At 36.2% G+C, this 17,441-nt stretch overlaps 1 protein-coding gene across 20 annotated transcripts in view; it reads left to right on the top strand.

Moving 5' to 3' along the window:
* The window catches only part of ttc6 (tetratricopeptide repeat domain 6), a 64,289-nt gene that overhangs the window by 30,953 nt on the left and 15,895 nt on the right, over positions 1 to 17,441 (top strand). For 16 of the 20 annotated variants that reach the window (XM_073928177.1, XM_073928178.1, XM_073928184.1 and 13 more), the window contains 13 exons: positions 680 to 800; positions 1,013 to 1,163; positions 1,381 to 1,463; positions 3,828 to 3,904; positions 4,112 to 4,269; positions 5,992 to 6,126; positions 6,328 to 6,504; positions 6,618 to 6,758; positions 6,852 to 6,965; positions 7,119 to 7,238; positions 9,061 to 9,134; positions 12,341 to 12,551; positions 15,894 to 16,046. In XM_073928177.1, the coding sequence (XP_073784278.1) occupies positions 680 to 800; positions 1,013 to 1,163; positions 1,381 to 1,463; positions 3,828 to 3,904; positions 4,112 to 4,269; positions 5,992 to 6,126; positions 6,328 to 6,504; positions 6,618 to 6,758; positions 6,852 to 6,965; positions 7,119 to 7,238; positions 9,061 to 9,134; positions 12,341 to 12,551; positions 15,894 to 16,046 (1,715 nt within the window). Of the gene's footprint in view, positions 1 to 679; positions 801 to 1,012; positions 1,164 to 1,380; positions 1,464 to 3,827; positions 3,905 to 4,076; positions 4,270 to 5,991; positions 6,127 to 6,327; positions 6,527 to 6,617; positions 6,759 to 6,851; positions 6,966 to 7,118; positions 7,239 to 9,060; positions 9,135 to 12,340; positions 12,552 to 15,893; positions 16,047 to 17,441 lie in introns of all 20 variants that reach the window. The other 4 variants (XR_012393238.1, XR_012393237.1, XR_012393239.1 and 1 more) reach the window with 3 other exon arrangements.

Below are 17,441 nucleotides of genomic sequence, written 5' to 3'. Positions count from 1 at the left end.
AAAAAAGGAAAACTAAAAATGCATCAAAGCCAGAATCTAGTCAACCATTCATTCATTCATTCATTCATTCATTCATTCATTCATTCATTCATTCATTCATTTTCTTTTCGGCTTAGTCCCTTTATTAACCTGGGGTGGCCACAGTGGAATGAACCACCAACTTATCTAGCATATGTTTTATGCAGCGGATGCCCTTTCAGCTGCAACCACTACCTACTTAACCACTGCGTCGCATCCAGTCTACCATTACTTTTTATTTTGAAAATACTTAATTCTGTGTGTTTTTTCACCAAATCAGTCACATCATTTGTGAATTTGGTAATTTAAGATTATTTGGTAATAAAAGACTTATAATCCTGTCATTTAAAAAAAAACTTTAGTAGTTTTAATCAGGATCGAGGTTGATTAACAAGGTAATGCAAAAAAAAGAGAAAGATATCTGATGCATTTTTTCAACAGTGGATGTTTTCATTTTGCACATAACAAAAAGGGTAGTAAATTTAACAGTGCAAGGGTTAAAATAACTAAACTGAAAAATACAGGCAGACACTTCGAAAATGAATGAAATAGTAGAGGCCACATATGCTTTTGTGTATGCCAGAACTTTGTGCTGAGAAATAAAATCATAGCTTACAGAGCCAGATCATGTCATTAGCCATGCTGTTTGTGTGTTTTACAGTTCTCATCAATGACAGTGCAGAAAACTGGCGTGCGTTCCTGCACCGCGGTATGGTCTATGTGACGCTCCAGCACTGGCAGCAGGCTATAGCTGACTTTGAAGCCGTGATCAAACTTGACAGGTAACATCCCAGCCCCCTGCACTCTGTGACGAAAAGACCTTCATTTTCTTTTGTCACACGAGTGCACCAAAGGCAGGCCATTGTTGATGAAATGTTTACTGAAGCTTGAAACTCTTTGAAAGTCACTTTTCAAAAGGTTTCTTCTTGATAAAAATGGACTGTGAGTTATATATAAGATATATCATATATAATGAGTAATCATTTCTTTTCAGATCTGCTGCTGTTGCTCATGTCAATTTGGGAATGATCTGTATGTTGAAGATGGACAGACATTATGAAGCCATCAGAAGGTTTAATAATGCGCTGAAAGCAGATCCCACCTATGTTAAAGCCTACGTATGCCGGGCCAGAGCCTTTTATAATGTAAGGAGATGTAAGGATGATTAGCTGAAAAAAAGGATTGACTGATTGTAACTGATTCTATAGTGTTTCATTAGTTATTGCTTTGATGAAGATATTGTATTTTTTATGTGACTGTATTAACTATATTTATCTATATTTACTATATAATGTTAATTTGGGATCTTTGGTTAACTTAAATTATTATTTTTTTATTAAATTAAAATTGTGTTTCTCACAGGTGAATAATCTGAGCAAAGCGGTGAAAGATTTGACTCGAGCCATACACTTAAAACCAGATGCTTATGATCTGTACATCATGAGGTGATTCATTCATTCATTTTCCTTTGGGTTAGTCCCTTTATTAATCAGGGGTTGCCACAGCGGAATGAACCGCCAACTCATCCAGCATATGTTTTACGCAGTGGATGCCCTTCCAGATGCAACCCAGTACTGGGAAACAACCATACACTCTCACATGCACACAAATACGCTATGGTCAATTTAGTTTATTCAATTCACCTATAGTGCATTTCTTTGGACTGTGAGGGAAATCGGAGCACCTGTAGGAAACCCACACCAACATGGGGAGAACATGCAAACTTCACACAGAAATGCCAACTGGTGCAGCCTGGACTCAAACCAGCTACCTGCTTGCTGTGAGGAAACAGTGCTAACCACTCAGCCACCATATTGCCCCATGAAGTGATTTTGGCATACAAATGTTTGGAAAATGTTTGTGGAGGAATAAAACCTCCAGGGTTCTTATTCCACCGAGCATTTGCAGCTGTTTTCATATATGCATTTTTATATGCATAACAGTTTTAAAACTGTAATAAAAAGATTTTTTATAGTATTTAGCTTTTATTATGATTGGAAAGTATATTGAAAGGAAGTGAAGTGGGAGAGAGAGGGGGATGTGATCGTGAAAGTCACCGGGTTGGCACTCAAACTCAGGACACAGTGCTGTTGGCATATATACAGTAACGGTGCATTGACAACTAGGCAAAATTTTCTGCCTAGTTCTGCGCTGACAATTTTTTTTTATTTTTCCAAATTTCGAGGCATCATAAAACTTGCATTTTCATATTTAATTAGTATTGCTCAAATAAGCTATTTCACATAATAGTTGTTTTGCATATACATTTTAGAAACTACACAAAACGCACAGTTAGAATTATTCGCCTTCCTATGATTTTTTTTTTTTTTTTTTTTTTACTTTTTCAAATATTTTCCAAATTATGTTAAACAGAGCAAGGAACGTTTCACAGTATTTTCTATAATAATTTTTCTTTTGGAGAAAGTCTTATTTGTTTAATTTTGGCTAGAATAAAAACTGTTTTAATTTTTTTTTAACCATTTATGGTCAATATTATTAGCCTTTTTAAGCTATATATTTTTTTCGATTGTCTACAGAACAAACCACTGTTATAAAAATGACTTAAGGACTTAATTAGCCTAACTTGCCTAGTTAACCTAGTTAAGCCTTTAATTGTCACTTTAAGCTGAATACAATTATCTTGAAAAATATCTAGTCAAATATGATATTCTGTCATCATGGCAGAGATAGAAGAAATCAGTTATTAGAAATTGTTTAGTTTTTAAAACTATTATGTTTAGAAATGTGTTAAAAACAATCTTTCCATTCAACAGAAATTAGGGGAAAATATACTGGGGGGATAATAAATCAGGAGGGCTGATAATTCTGACTGCAACTGTATACCCAGACCCCATTATTATCATATTGTCTATTGTGCAAGGAGTATAAAAACAGAAAATAAATTCTGCCTTTATAAATCGTATGCAGAACTGTAAGTAAAGACAAAATATAACCAAATACAGAATAAATGAAGACATGATCTAATAAACCCAGGCCCGGATTATGAATTCAGAGGGCCCTGGGCACAATGTCTTGTGGGCCCCCTACCTGACCGTACCCCTATTGAATGAAAAAGATTAGATTAATATAATAATTAGATTAATATAATATATATTTAAATAAAAATCATCTATAATGTATTGCTCACATTCTGAAAATAAAAATAAGTAAAATCTTTGTAGACTAGAAATATATGTACTTTATATCATTAAACGCATTTAAAGCATACTTTGAAAAAATAAAATACTAATACATCTAGTAAAAATTATTGGATTTTATACTTGTTCCAGTTCACAGACGCAGTACTAATGTATATATTAAACTTATATATTTATATGCATAACTTCTACAAACTTATAATGCATATGATTTTGATATAATACCTCTCCAATCCAGTTCTATGAATCTGAATCCTCCATAATACACACACTTATTAATGATCCCTACTTGTCTTCCTCGTGATGAAGAGTAGGCAAAATCTGATATCTAGTGGGGAAAAAAAAATAAGAACGTGTTCATCATATGCTGGATTCGAAGCAGGTTCATGATTGATCGCGTCAAAACATGTTGCCATGCACTTTACAACCTACGACACTCACACTGCTGTCTGCTGCGCTAAATAGACACTCCAAAATCAGTATTCCACTGCCATTCCCACCTTGCCTGGGTCCTAAGTGCGCACGGGCCCCTGGGCCTGTGCTCATTATACCCATTGGTTATTCCAGTCCTTATAAAACCGTATGCCAGTGCACTTTTTATGTTTTTAATTTGTGAATATCTGATATAAAGACTGTTTTACTCTCTTTTAGAGGGAAGTTTTTCTATGAAATGAAATGTTTTGACCTGGCTGCCCTCTGCATTCAGTATGCAGCAGAAATGAAAACAGGTAATGATCATACAAAGTTCATTTCGCCCTACTGAAAATTGCAGGCATATGTTTAGCGCTTGAAATACCTCAGCTCTTATTGCTGCCCATCTTTTAATGATCATCATTAAATCTTGTTTGTCCACCTGGCCCAACTGGAAAATGTGCTTTATGTTGCCATAACAACTACTAGACCAAGCTGTAAAGCTCTCCTGCTTTGCGTCGCAGCTCTGGGTTTATCAGCAGTCCAGCAAGCTGTTATCCAGTCGTTCCTGGGGAATGATGCCAATGCCATCGTCTGTCTGGAGCAAGCGGTCGATACACAGCCTTCTCCTCCACACCTCATTCTTCTCGGGAGGACGCTGATGAAGGAACACAGGTTTACAGTGAGTCCGAGACCCTGTCTCTATAAGTCAAGCTCTGTCTGGCAGAACTAAGCCTGAAAAACAGCAAGAAAACTTCTCTAAAGTCATCTGCTCACATTATTGATTTACTGTAGTACAGTAGTACACAAAAGCAATACTCTAGAAGATGCATTGAAGTTATTTTTACAGTTAATGTAAAATACAGATTTTTAAAATTTGAATGGAGTGTCGATTTAAATTTATTGGTTTAAATTTTAATATGCAACGTCAATAGCTGCATTTATTTAGTCTTGCTAATTGGGTAAATGTTGTAACATGATTTTCCACTAAATGACTCTAATATGCTGATTTGCTGCTCAAGGACCGTATCTTTTTCTTTTTAGTGTTGAAAACTCCTTCATATTTTTGTGGAAACCATGGTTCATTTTTTTCACAACTCCCTAATGTTAGGTAAAAAACAACGCATTGTATAGAAATGTTTTTCCCCTAAATTCTTAGTGTCAGTGATAATTTCTTAATTTTATATTAGTTTATACAAACATTATTTATTTTAATGATGACTTTATTTGTCTGTTCGAAAGTTGCAGCAGTAAGAAAAATCCATCCATACATATGCAGGGTGCTGAGCACCTCAAGAATTTCTTTACATTTTGCAACATCAGAGGCCATAAGTAGTGCAAACTGCAAGACAAGCGTAAAAATATGGTGAGCAGTAGAGCTTAACATGCTGCAATTTAAGAAAACACATGGATTGAAAAAAATCGCCAGCTTGGGATAGATCTTTATCCGTTTGACAGCTGCAAACTTTCACAACGCAAACCCATTTTTTAAAAAACACACGGTGCCTTTTCTCACAACCCGAACAATTTACAAAAATGCGCTACATTTTCTCCAACGTCATTCTGAAAACGTAATCCCATGGGCGTTTCTGGAGACCACGAAATACGTCCCTGGAAGTATGTATTTTTGCAGTTTTTGTTTTCGCGAATCAGAGGCTGCTGTGTGCGCTTTTTCCAACACAATCTCACGGCAATTCGTAACTTTTTCATTTAGTGGCTAATTCGTACAAATTCGTACAATCTAATTCGTACATTTTAGTACGATTTGCGTATCCCCCAATGACGGTTGGGTTTAGGGGTGGGGTTAGGTGCCACGCCTCCTTTTTAAAATCGTACATTTTCTTACGACTGAACTGAATTAGCCACTAAACTGCCAAAACGTAAAATACTTACGTTTTCTCGTGAGATCAGGCTGGCTTTTTCGCATCTCAAATGTCTCTCGCGAGTGCCGTTTCCGCGAACCCACCAGAGGTGGCTGTCAACCGACAGCGATTGACCCGCCCACCCTATTACTTTCCTAAAACCAACCGATGGTTTACAAAAGCCGTCCAGAAAAAGAAAAGCCCTCGTCTGATTTTTACCACAATTTCGGATTTTACCACATTCTCACCCTGTTGTTATATTTTGGATTCTGTTTTTGTCGTACCTGATTTCTGAAACTGCTCTTCCCCGAACTCAAATCCGGTCGTCGTCGTTGATTTTCCTACACACTTTCAAATAGCTCGGAATACAATGGAAACGTTTCAAGGAGACCCTAAAATGTGACAGACTCGGGTATTTAGGTTATGGTTATTTAGGCTAATAAAATACAAAATACAAGGGAATTAGGATGGTAAAATAAATAAACAAAAAAAACTGCATTTTTTTTTTGCATATTGAATGTTTTATACTGTGTCAAACACAGGAAGCAGTGGAAACTTTTAAGAAGGCCTTGTCATTTCTGGGTAGCACTAAAGCTAAACTCAGTCCTGCAAAAGAAACTGCAGAGGTCTTCTATTTAATCGGTGTATGCTACGTGACGCAAAGGCTTTTGTTTCAGGTAATAAATTAATTTATATTAGTTAATATCATAACTCCCAAAAAATATTGATTTATGAATGTTATGTGTGATCCAGATATGAAATGTAGAAATGTAGCATTTTATCAGATTCCCAAGATGTGATGATAATTTAAAAAAAAGAAGCAGATGGAAACGCAGCCATATCTGTCACTACTCTATCATCACCTTTTTTTAATATAGGAGAGTGGAGATTCTCTTCTCCTTCAGGCTTTGGATGCTTTTAACAGCACTGTGAGCTTAAACCCAGACCATGCCGAGGCTCACCATCAGCGAGGCCTTTGTCGCATTCATTTACAAGACTCCACAGGCGTGCAAGACTTTAATAGAGCTCTCAAAATCAACCCCAAGTTCTATCAGGTACACCCTGATGCTCTGTCAGGTACACTCTAAATACTATTATTTAGAGAAATGAAATTATTTATTCCATATTCCAAGTTTCAGATTTGAAATGGTTTTTCATTTTTCCCAAGGTGCATCTAAGCCGAGCTGCCCTTTATGGGGCTGAAGGACGACATGCAAAGGCCATACTCGACTGTAATGAGGCTATCAGGATCCAGCCGAAGAGCCTCAGAGCACACTTGTATAAAGGGGCTCTTAAATTCTATTTGAAAGTTAGTAAAAATAGCACCATTTTGAGCATAATTATCGTACACTTGAGGCTGATGCTCTCTGAAATATGTTGTATGTTCATCATCTTGTTTTAGGCATACAAGAGTGCAGTGGAGGATCTAACAATGGCAGTCCAAATCGATCCTGCATGTTCATTCGCTTACTACAACCGTGGCATATGTTTTCAGGAACTGCAACATTATGAGATGGTGAGGTTTTTTTTTTCAGCAGTGTATGCGGGATCATATATACAGAAACGTATACAAATGCAGGATATCTTTTCATCACAATTGCACTTCTGCATTTGCATTTTAATGCATGCCTGTTCTCTTCCTCCACATTATTTCTTTTTTATCTTCAAGGCTCTCAGAGACTACAGCGTGACGCTGCTCTTGGGCTGTAAGACAGAGCTTGAACTGAAAGTCTTGATAAATCGTGGCCTGCTCTATGTGGAGCTAAATGACTACAGCAGTGCCCTTCAGGTAAGCCAGAGATGTAAAGTAAGAAACGCTGATTGAATCTATAATTTGTTTTTGTCAAGGTTTTTAAAAGCAAATTTATCATGCTTTGGGTTATTTCTGTAGCAATTATCAAATACCCTTTGCAACACACTCACCGGCCTCTTTATTAGGTACACCTTACTAGTACCATCTTGGACCCCTTTTTGCCTTCAGAACTGATTTAATTTAACAAGATACTGGAAATATTCCTCCGAGATTTTGTTCCATATTGACATGATAGCATCACGCAGTTGCTACAAATTTTTTGGCTGCACAACCATGATGTGAATCTCCCGTTCAACCACATCCCAAAGGTGCTATATTAAATTGAGCTCTGGTGATTGTGGAGCCCATTTGAGTACAGTGAACTCATTATTATGTTCAAGAAACCAGTCTGAGATGATTCACGCTTTATGACATGGTGCGTTCATCTGCTGGAAGTAGCCGTCGGAAGATGAGTACACTGTGTCATAAAGGGATGGACTTGGTCAGCAACAATACTCAGGTAGGCTGTGAGGGATAAAGTATAGATTAAATACTCGGCCGGCCGGAAGTGCGATATGCTCATTTATACAGCAGCATTTTTTTATGACACTGTATATCAGTAGTGAATATTTTTACAGTACTGCGATGGTTGGGTTTTGGGTAGGGGTGGGGGTAGGCGTAAAAATACATTTTATTGGGTAATTTAATAGATGACATATAGTAAATAATACTCTGTACAATTACTGGTTGGGGTTGGGGTAGATGTTAATAAAATACAATAAATGGGACATTTAATAAATAATATAAATATTTCTCGTTAACTTCCGGCCACAACCATATTCGATCTAGCAACAACCGCTGTGGCATTGACACAATGCTCAATTGATACTTATGGATCCAAAGCGTGCCAAGAAAATATCTTCCACACCATTACACCACCACCACCAGCCTGAACCTTTGATACAAGGCAGGATGGATCCATGCTTTCCTGTTGTTGATGCTAAATTCTGACCCTACCATCCGAATGTTGCAGCAGAAATCGATACTCATCAGGCCAGGCAACGTTTTTTCCAATCTTCTATTGTCAAATTTTGGTGAGTCAGTGTGAATTGTAGCCTCAGTTTCTTGTTCTTAGCTGACAGGAATGGCACCCGGTGTGGTCTTCTGCTGCTGCAGCCCATCTGCTTCAAGGTTGGACGTGTTGTGCATTCAGAGATGCTTTTCTGCATACCTCGGTTGTAGAGAGTGGTTATTTGAGTTACTGTTACCTTTCTATCAAACAAGTCTGGCCATTCTCCTCTGTCCTCTGGCATCAACAAGGCATTTGTGCCCACAGAACTGCCGCTCACTGGTTATTTTTTCTTTTTCGATCAATTCTCTGTAAACTCGAGAGATGTTTTGGCACGAAAATTTCAGTAGATCAGCAGTTTCTGAAATACTCAAACCAGCCCGTCTTGCACCAACAACCATGCCAAGTTCAAAGTCATTTATAAATCACCTTTCTTCTTCTTCTTCTTCTTCTTCTTTTTCTTCTACGTCTTCTTTTACTTCTTCGTCTTCTTCTTCTTCTTCTGCTTCTTCTACTTCTTCTTCTTCTTCTTCTTCTGCTTTTTGAACATGCCTAAATGCATTCTCTTGCACTGTGAATATGTCTGTCACCAAAACAAATTCCTCATATGCGTAAACATACCTGACAATAAAGCTCTTTCTGATTCTGAATCTGAAAGCAATTTTGTGAATTTTAAATTCAATGGCTTCATTATATATTTTATTGTATTATAATATATTTGTGCTTGAAAATTACTGTGTTTTGTTGCAGGATTTAAAGGCTGCGGCACAGAAGCGGCCAGCAGATGTACTAATTTACCATGCACTTGGAGTTATTCACCACAGGTGTGCATTTATTTTGAGTTATTGTGGAAAGTGATTGACCGTTTCACAGTGCGAAATTGCTCAGCATAAGTCGAGAACAATTTTCTCCCAGCAGCGGCAGTCAGTTTATAATATCTGCCCCACAGCATGGTAAATTTCTATTGTGTTTCAAATATAAAATCAAGGTTTTAGCCTTCTAAGACTCAATCATGGCTGTTCATTTGGTTTTCATCACTGGAATTTAAAAGCATCAAACATTCAGAGAAGGACACTTTAATTGGAAATATTAAATGTGCTACACTAAGTAGGTGATTCATAAGATCTTGTATCGATTTGTATAAGGTCAGATTATGGGAAATGAAGTGTGGCCCATTTGAAGTTTATCATGTTAAAATACAAAATATTGATGTTAATAATAAGAACTATTTACACAAATAACACAAATAAATGTAAAGATGAAATTGAGATGTCAAAAATAAATATATATTTTAAGGAATAAAAAAAACATTTTTTTTAAGCATGTACATTTTAACATTTTCAAAAGATTTTTGTTTTTATATGGTTTTGAAAGATACAGTGTCTCTTATGGTTACACAAAAAATTACTTTTAAAATGAGTTGAAACAACCCAATACTTTTTTGGGGAAAAATTTAATTGTTGCATGATCAATCATAATAAATTTGAACATAAGAAAAAAATGTGTAAAAACGATTAAGTTAACCCAATCACTGTGTGTTGGGAAAACATGAAGGAATCGTGTGGAACTCGGAATTAAAATAGAGTAGAAACATTAATACTTTATAATGTTAATACAATTTTAAATTAAAGAAATTTTAATACTTTAAAAAAATTCATTTATTTATGATTAATGAATCACATGATTAATATCTGGAAGATATATGGTCCTTCAGAAATAGTTTGTTCGATTTGAAACTCAAGAAACACTTGCTGTTAATATCAATGTGAAAAAAAAAATTTGTTTGTTTTTTCGCTGGAAATCCTTTTTCAAGATTATGAAAAAAATAAAGTTCAAATGTGAAATCTGTAGGTTTATAGATGGCTTTAATTTTTTAATCAATTGAATGTATCTTTGCTGAAATAAAGTATTCATTTCTTTTAAGGTACATTATCTTACTTACCCTAGACCTTTAAGACATAGCAATCACTTTGGTACATGTCTCAGATCAGAAACCACCTATCCTCAGATCATTTTGTCATTTGTGCACATCAAAAAAGCAGTTTCTTATTTATTTGAAGAAGTTTCAAATGCTTTTACGCATCTATGCAAATGAATATGTGCAATTCTCTTTCTTACATTATCAATTGCTTATGCCATGTTGATTAAAATGAATTATTTTGGTCTCATATTTTGGTCAGCATTTAATATATTGTTTATGGCTTAAGTCTCTACATGCAAAATGGCTGAATAAGTTGTCATATTATTTTGTCATGATGTATTTTCCTATACATTTCCATTAGACTTCTTTTTCTAAATCTGTCTAAATTTATCCCAGGTGAATCTTGACTTTTTCTATTGAAGGTGCATCTTAAAGAAGACCTATGTTCACATTTCTACTTTTGTTTTGTTTTTTTGTGCTATGCAGTGCTGTCTTTTCCTTTCTGTATCATAATGGCATGATCTATTAACAAATTACATTACATAAAGCAATAAAAAAAATCTTAGTTTACATTAGAACCAGCCAATTTAAATGTTTTCACTCGATTGAATGAGCATTATCAGCAATCCTATCTGGATGCAGCCTTTATGATGCAAGTTGAGATTGCATCACTGAGCAATGCAATGCCCGACATAAGTCTCTAAAATGGAGTGAGTGACGTCACGGTGAGGGGTGGGGTTAGGTGAGCCCATTAAAAAGCTTTGGATGCAGCTCAGAATGCACTGCACTAGGTGTGCATCCAGACCCCTCTCGTTATTAAGAGATATGGGCCAGTAGGGGACTTTTGCTCCTACTAGTAGGCTCAGAAGGCTGTAATCATCCATCCACATGGTTAATCAGTTATAGATCACCCATGGCTGCAGCCAGAAGTTAAAAAAATTATTATTGCTATTATTTATTAAATTTCCCATTAATTGTATTTTATAAACGTCTACCCCTACCCTAAACCATCACAGTAATGTAAAAACAGATCTGGATCTGAAGTCTTCTCTATTAATATAGCTGATTAACCCTGTGGATGGATGATGACAACCTTGTGAGGCCTACTGGTCGGTGCAGAAGGCCTATACTGGCCCATATCTATCAGCTGATAACCACTGATAATGCCAATTCAATCGAGTGATAACAATCAAATCGGGCGCCAGAACACCCCTCCAGAGTACACAGTTGTATTGACAACATGACTAATTAATTTAACTGTCTTATCCGTACACATTGACACTGTCTTCTTTATTGACACAGAAATTTAGTAGTGAGGGATGAACTGAGTATTTTGAGCAGGAGACTGGCTTTTGCGGGTAATCCATAGTGTTTTGCTATTTGCAAATTTCAATTCTGATCTGAGAAATGTACCAAAGTGACTGAGAAAAGCTGTATAGGACCCGAGGAAACATTGCAACTCCACTCTGAGGGCTACATTATTTAAGGTATTCTAAAACCTTCTATGACGTTCATGAATAGTTATTGATGCTCTCTGTGCCACTTATCATGCAGATCAGCATTTAAACAGTGCATTCAGAACGTGTCTATTCATTTTATCGATCAACACTCAAACGTCACCATGTCTTCAGAATGCATTCATATCTTGCTTTTATCAGATTAACAGCCTATGACAGACAGGATGTCTCATCTGGCTACATGGTCTATAATAATATGAAATATCTGAGCAGCTCTGACAAGACGCGTTGCTCTCTGAACTATCATTTACAGAATAAAAGAGCAAAATGTTTTCAGATCCTTGTAAGCTGGCATTTTTATTGCTTTAAAGAAGCACTCTCAGATAAATGCGTCTTCACAAGACCACTACAGAAAAGCTGTAATTGCAGGGTGGGTTTTTTCTCCTCTTTTATATGGCATCTTTTGGGTGAATTCAATGTTTGCACTGGCAATGTCGCACAGCTTGTCATTTAATATTTCAAAAGTGGAAATTAAAGCGTTTTGAGATATTAGAACAGATGGTTCGAGCAAGAGTTATGTAATTAAACAGATATCTAATTTTGCAAGCACATCATTGAGTCTGATGATCTACTTCCTTTGTCTGTGATCAAGGCTCGGCCAGTTGCAGGAAGCTGTGGATGCTTACAGTGAAGCTGCAAGACTTGATCCCTTCTTGCAAGATTGTCTTGTGGGTAGAGGCAACGTTTTCATGGATTATGGGCACAATCAGGCCAGGAAAAAAGCCCAGAGGGACTTCCTCTCAGCCCTCCATCTCAATCCACTCTGCTTGAGTGCCCGCATTAGCCTGGCATACAATTTACAGGTAGAGTCAAAATAATTGTCTTGCTTCTTCTTGTTTCTGGCAGGTTGATCCTTCACAGCTTAACGGGTTTAGAAAGATTCCCAAGTGCTTCATTTAAGTATCTAGTTTGATACTTCTACTACAAGTAAAATAAAAAAGGGTGTGAATAATTTGTTCTTGGGAGAATTTGATCTGAAATGTTTTTTTTTTTAATTTCGACCGCATACATTTTGTTTCTTGGCAAATCTGTGCACAATTGTGATTTCCTCTGAATCTTTAGACGAGACACATATGAGATTACTTTTTCCCCTCAGGAGAAACATCTAAGAAGCAGGAGATTTACTCGGTTTCCATTTAATCTCTTTGCTGTCTAGAGGATACACTTGAGATAGTAGAAAGATTTTATTTGTGATTTGGTTTTATACTGGTAACAGAAAATGTTAGCATGGTACTTGTTGTGGGTTAGAAATTACATTTGTTGCTGTTGTAATTGTGGCAGATGCAGTTATATTGCTACTCCATTCATTTTTTTGGATATTTCCAAAATTGAGATCTCCTTGCATTCTACCTGTTTCCACTTGAGATTTCATGGCTCAATCCCAATTCTATTTGTACCTCTTCCCCTTGGCCCTTGAAACAGAGTGTGAAGGAGAAGGGCTTCAAAATGTACCCCTAAGAAATGGGACAGCACTACAACATCCGCACATGTCATCGTGATCTCATGCTTTATATTAGATGGAGGATCGCGACTGCTGTAGTTATTCCAGTTGTGCTATTTTTTTGCTATTTATCTTCAGGAAATCACTAAAGGTATATATCATGTTATCATAACGATATAATGTAGCAGTATGATTGTAACTGTACTGTGCAGTTACACAGTGGCCATATTCATCTATATAAACACACAAACACAACATTAACATTATAGCAGACACTGTAAAAAGCTCATTCCCAGCCACTAGATTTTTTTTGGTTTTCGAGTGTCACAGAGTGACAGAATGTTGTGGGACTGCTATACAAGAGTTATTATTAAGGATTGCAGTTTTTTATTTTAGCATTTTTCAAAGCATGTTGGTAAAACACAAACGGCGCTATAAATGTACTAAAAAATATGCTTGTTTGTTGTAAAAAAAAAAGACAATTATTTTTATAATGATAATTCTTAATAATGACAAAAAAATACTAATTTGTGGATCTCCTGGTTTCCGTGTGCTGCCATGCTGCCGTTGTGGCTGGTGTATTCTAGGAAATTGTCTTACCCCTTGGTTTCGAGTGTGGTCCTGAAAAATCTCTGTATAAAGGGGTATCTAGCCCTTCCGGCCTTTAAGCTAAAGAGAATTGGGACACCCCTACGCCTTCACGTGAACGTGCAAAACGAGGAGTAGGAGTAAGGGGAAGGGCTAAGGGGTAGAATTGGGATTGGGCCTCCATGTCTTTCATAAATCACTTTAATATGTTGGCTTGTATTGTAATACGTGTAATAATAATATTAGCAGGCAACCAGTGGGATCAAAATATGTCTATTAGGTCAAATAAATTAATCAATCTACTATTGACAACTTTACTACTTATTCTGAATTAAACTATTTAAAAAATGGTAATGTATTTGGAATAAGGCTGAGCAAAATGACAAAAATCTCATACCACAGTATGCAGTAGGTCATCTCATATCGTGATCATGACATACAATTTCTGTAAATTTAAGCAATTAATAGTTTTTATACTGTATATTGATCATGTCAATACAGGACTATTTTTTATTGTAAAATTGTAATTCATGTGATTATATTTATCATTTTTATTATACCTTCAGTCCACATGTATATTTAAATTTAGAAATATAAAATAAACACTGCGGTCAATTTGGTTCATTCAATTCACCTACAGCGCATCTCTTTAGACTGTAAGGGGAAACTGGAGCACCAGGAGGAAATCCACGCCAACTAAAGGAGAACATGCAAACTCCACACAGAAACGCCAACTGGCCCAGCTGGTGCTCGAAACAGCGCCTTGCTTGCTGCTTGCTGGCGCCAGTGTTAACCTCTGAGCCACCGCGCCACCCCTAAATTCTAATCAATTATGAAATATCATAACTGAAAATATTAAATAAATATTAATAAAATATAAAACATTTTAAAAACGAATGATAAATACAAAATTAAATATCTCTAAATAAAACACACAATGCAAAAATTGTTCTTTTAAGATTGCAACTTTCTTATAATTCTATTACTCATGTTACTTTCTGCATCCCTGTAATGGCATGTAATATTGCACTATAAAAAATGTATAACCATAAACAATGTGACACTACAAAATATTTTGTAATACTACTTGAACTACTTTTTATTTTATCCATATGATGTACAGTTGAAATCAGAATTATTAAAACTATTATTAAAACCCCAAATTTTATTTCTTTTTAAAATATTTTCCAAATGATGTTTAACAGAGCAAGGAAATTTTCACAGTATGTCTGATAATATTTTTTCTTCTGGAGAAAGTCTTATTTGTTTTATTTTGGCTAGAATAAAATCAGTTTTAATTTTTTTAAAACACATTTTAGGGTCAAAATTATTAGCCCCTTTAAGTTATATATTTTTTTGATAGTCTACAGAACAAACCATCGTTTTACAATAACTTAATTACCCTAACCTGCCTAGTTAACCTAACTAACCTAGTTAAGCCTTTAAATGTCACTTTAAGCTGCATAGAAGTGTCTTGAAAATGTTCTAGTAAAATATTATTTACTGTCATCATGGCAAAGATAAAATAAATCAGTTATTAGAAATTAGTTATTAAAACTATTATGTTTAGAAATGTGTAGAAAAAAATCTGCTCTCCTTTAAACAGAAATTGGGAAATGGGGTGCTAGTAATTTAGGGTTTTTAATCATTCTGACTTCAACTGTATATATCGTCATGTTGCACAGCCCTAATTTTTTTTTTACACATTCTGTGCTTAGAAATCCTAACCTTTGCTATCTTAGAAACCCTAAACTCTTCAAATCTCCCTAGGCATGGCTCCTCTACTATTCAGTTCCCCACAAAGAAAGACTTTTGTTTGACCAGTCTGGTATTTTTTATCTGTACACACTGTCTTTGACTTTGTTGTTCAAGCCTCTATTTAAAAGTAAACCTTTCTCTAATAAATGTGGAAGTACTAATGCCCGAGCCCAGAGACAAACCACAGAAATCAGGTCAACAAACAAGGATATATCTGATTCCTCTTGGTATTCATCCTGGCCCTCATTATCTGTCTCTCTTCCCTCGAGAGGGAACGGTATCTTGCAGACAGCCTGTTGCCTCTCAAGTCTCTATTGATTTCCACTAAGCCATGTCGAAATGTTGTCCTTTACCGCAGGTTTTGGGATTCTTCCAGAGAGCCTGGAATCAGTTCACGGTGGCTGTAGAGGTGAACCCTAAATGCTGGGCTGCGTATCAAGGCAGAGCTGCCACCAGTCTACAGATGGGAAACAAGTTTGCAGCCCTGCAGGACATAAACACTGCTATAGAGGTTGTTTGGGGAACAGTTTGGTTCGGTACCCGTGTGTGTACTGTAGTTTTATATACGCTGTCATTTTTGTTCAGTAAGAATGCTCATTTGTTTTTGAATCTTTTAGATTTTTTTTAGGTGAGCGTGTATGTTTGTATGCATGTTTGTATGTATGTATGTATGTATGTATGTGTGTGTGTGTGTGTGTGTGTGTGTGTGTGTGTGTGTGTGTGTGTGTGTGTGTGTGTGTGTGTGTGTGTGTGTGTGTGTGTGTGTGTGTGTGTGTGTGTGTGTGTGTCTGTCTGTCTGTCTGTCTGTCTGTCTGTCTGTCTGTCTGTCTGTCTGTCTGTCTGTCTGTCTGTCTGTCTGTCTGTCTGTCGAGCTACCTGTCTGTCTGTCCATCCATCCATCCATCCATCCATCCATCCATCCATCCATCCACAGTATCTATCTATCTATCTATCTATCTATCTATCTATCTATCTATCTATCTATCTATCTATCTATCTATCTATCTATCTATCTATCTATCTATCTATCTATCTATCTATCTATCTATCTATCTATCTATCTATCTATCTATCTATCTATCTGTCTGTCTGTCTGTCTATCTAACTGTCTGTCTGTCTGTCTGTATGTCTGTTTGTCTGTCGAGCTACCTGTCTGTCTGTCTATCCATCCATCCATCCATCCATCCATCCATCCATCCATCCATCCATCCATCCATCCATCCATCCATCCATCCATCCATCCATCCATCCATCCATCCATCCATCCATCCATCCATCCATCCATCCATCTATCTATCTATCTATCTATCTATCTATCTATCTATCTATCTATCTATCTATCTATCTATCTATCTATCTATCTGTCTATCTGTCTGTCTGTCTGTCTGTCTGTCTATTTGTTTATTTATTAAACGATATTTACCTTTAACCTTTGTGTACTGTTAAAATTTACTATCCTTTTGTTATGTTTGTGGCTGTTTTTGCCCCATTGACTTCCATTTTAATCATATTTTTTAATGTTTTGTCATGATGGCATATAATCATGCATTTGTGATATTAAGGGTTTTCCCTGTTAAAATGTTTTACTGTTGATCATCAGTTGGCAGCATTAACCCTTTAGATGGGCCTGTGAAAAAAAAGGAAAACAGCAGATTATAGTGTGTGTGCATAAGTACACTCACTATGTTTACTATTTTCTGAGAGCTGAGCGGCTTATTTTGATTTTCTTAAACTTATCAAGATAAGTGTACAAAGGTCTCTCTCTTTGCCACACACACACACGCACACACACACACACTATACTCCAAATAGAAGGCAGAAACTAAGCTTTTTTTTTTTTTTTTTGCACTGCAACTGATGATCAACAGTAAAAATACATGCATATTTTACCTCTTCCCAACAGGGA

Source organism: Danio rerio, chromosome 17 (genome assembly GCF_049306965.1).
Source record: "Danio rerio strain Tuebingen ecotype United States chromosome 17, GRCz12tu, whole genome shotgun sequence".
Taxonomy (NCBI): domain Eukaryota; kingdom Metazoa; phylum Chordata; class Actinopteri; order Cypriniformes; family Danionidae; genus Danio; species Danio rerio.
The sequence above is the reverse complement of the archived record's forward strand: the minus strand, read 5'-3'. Positions and strand labels throughout refer to the sequence as shown.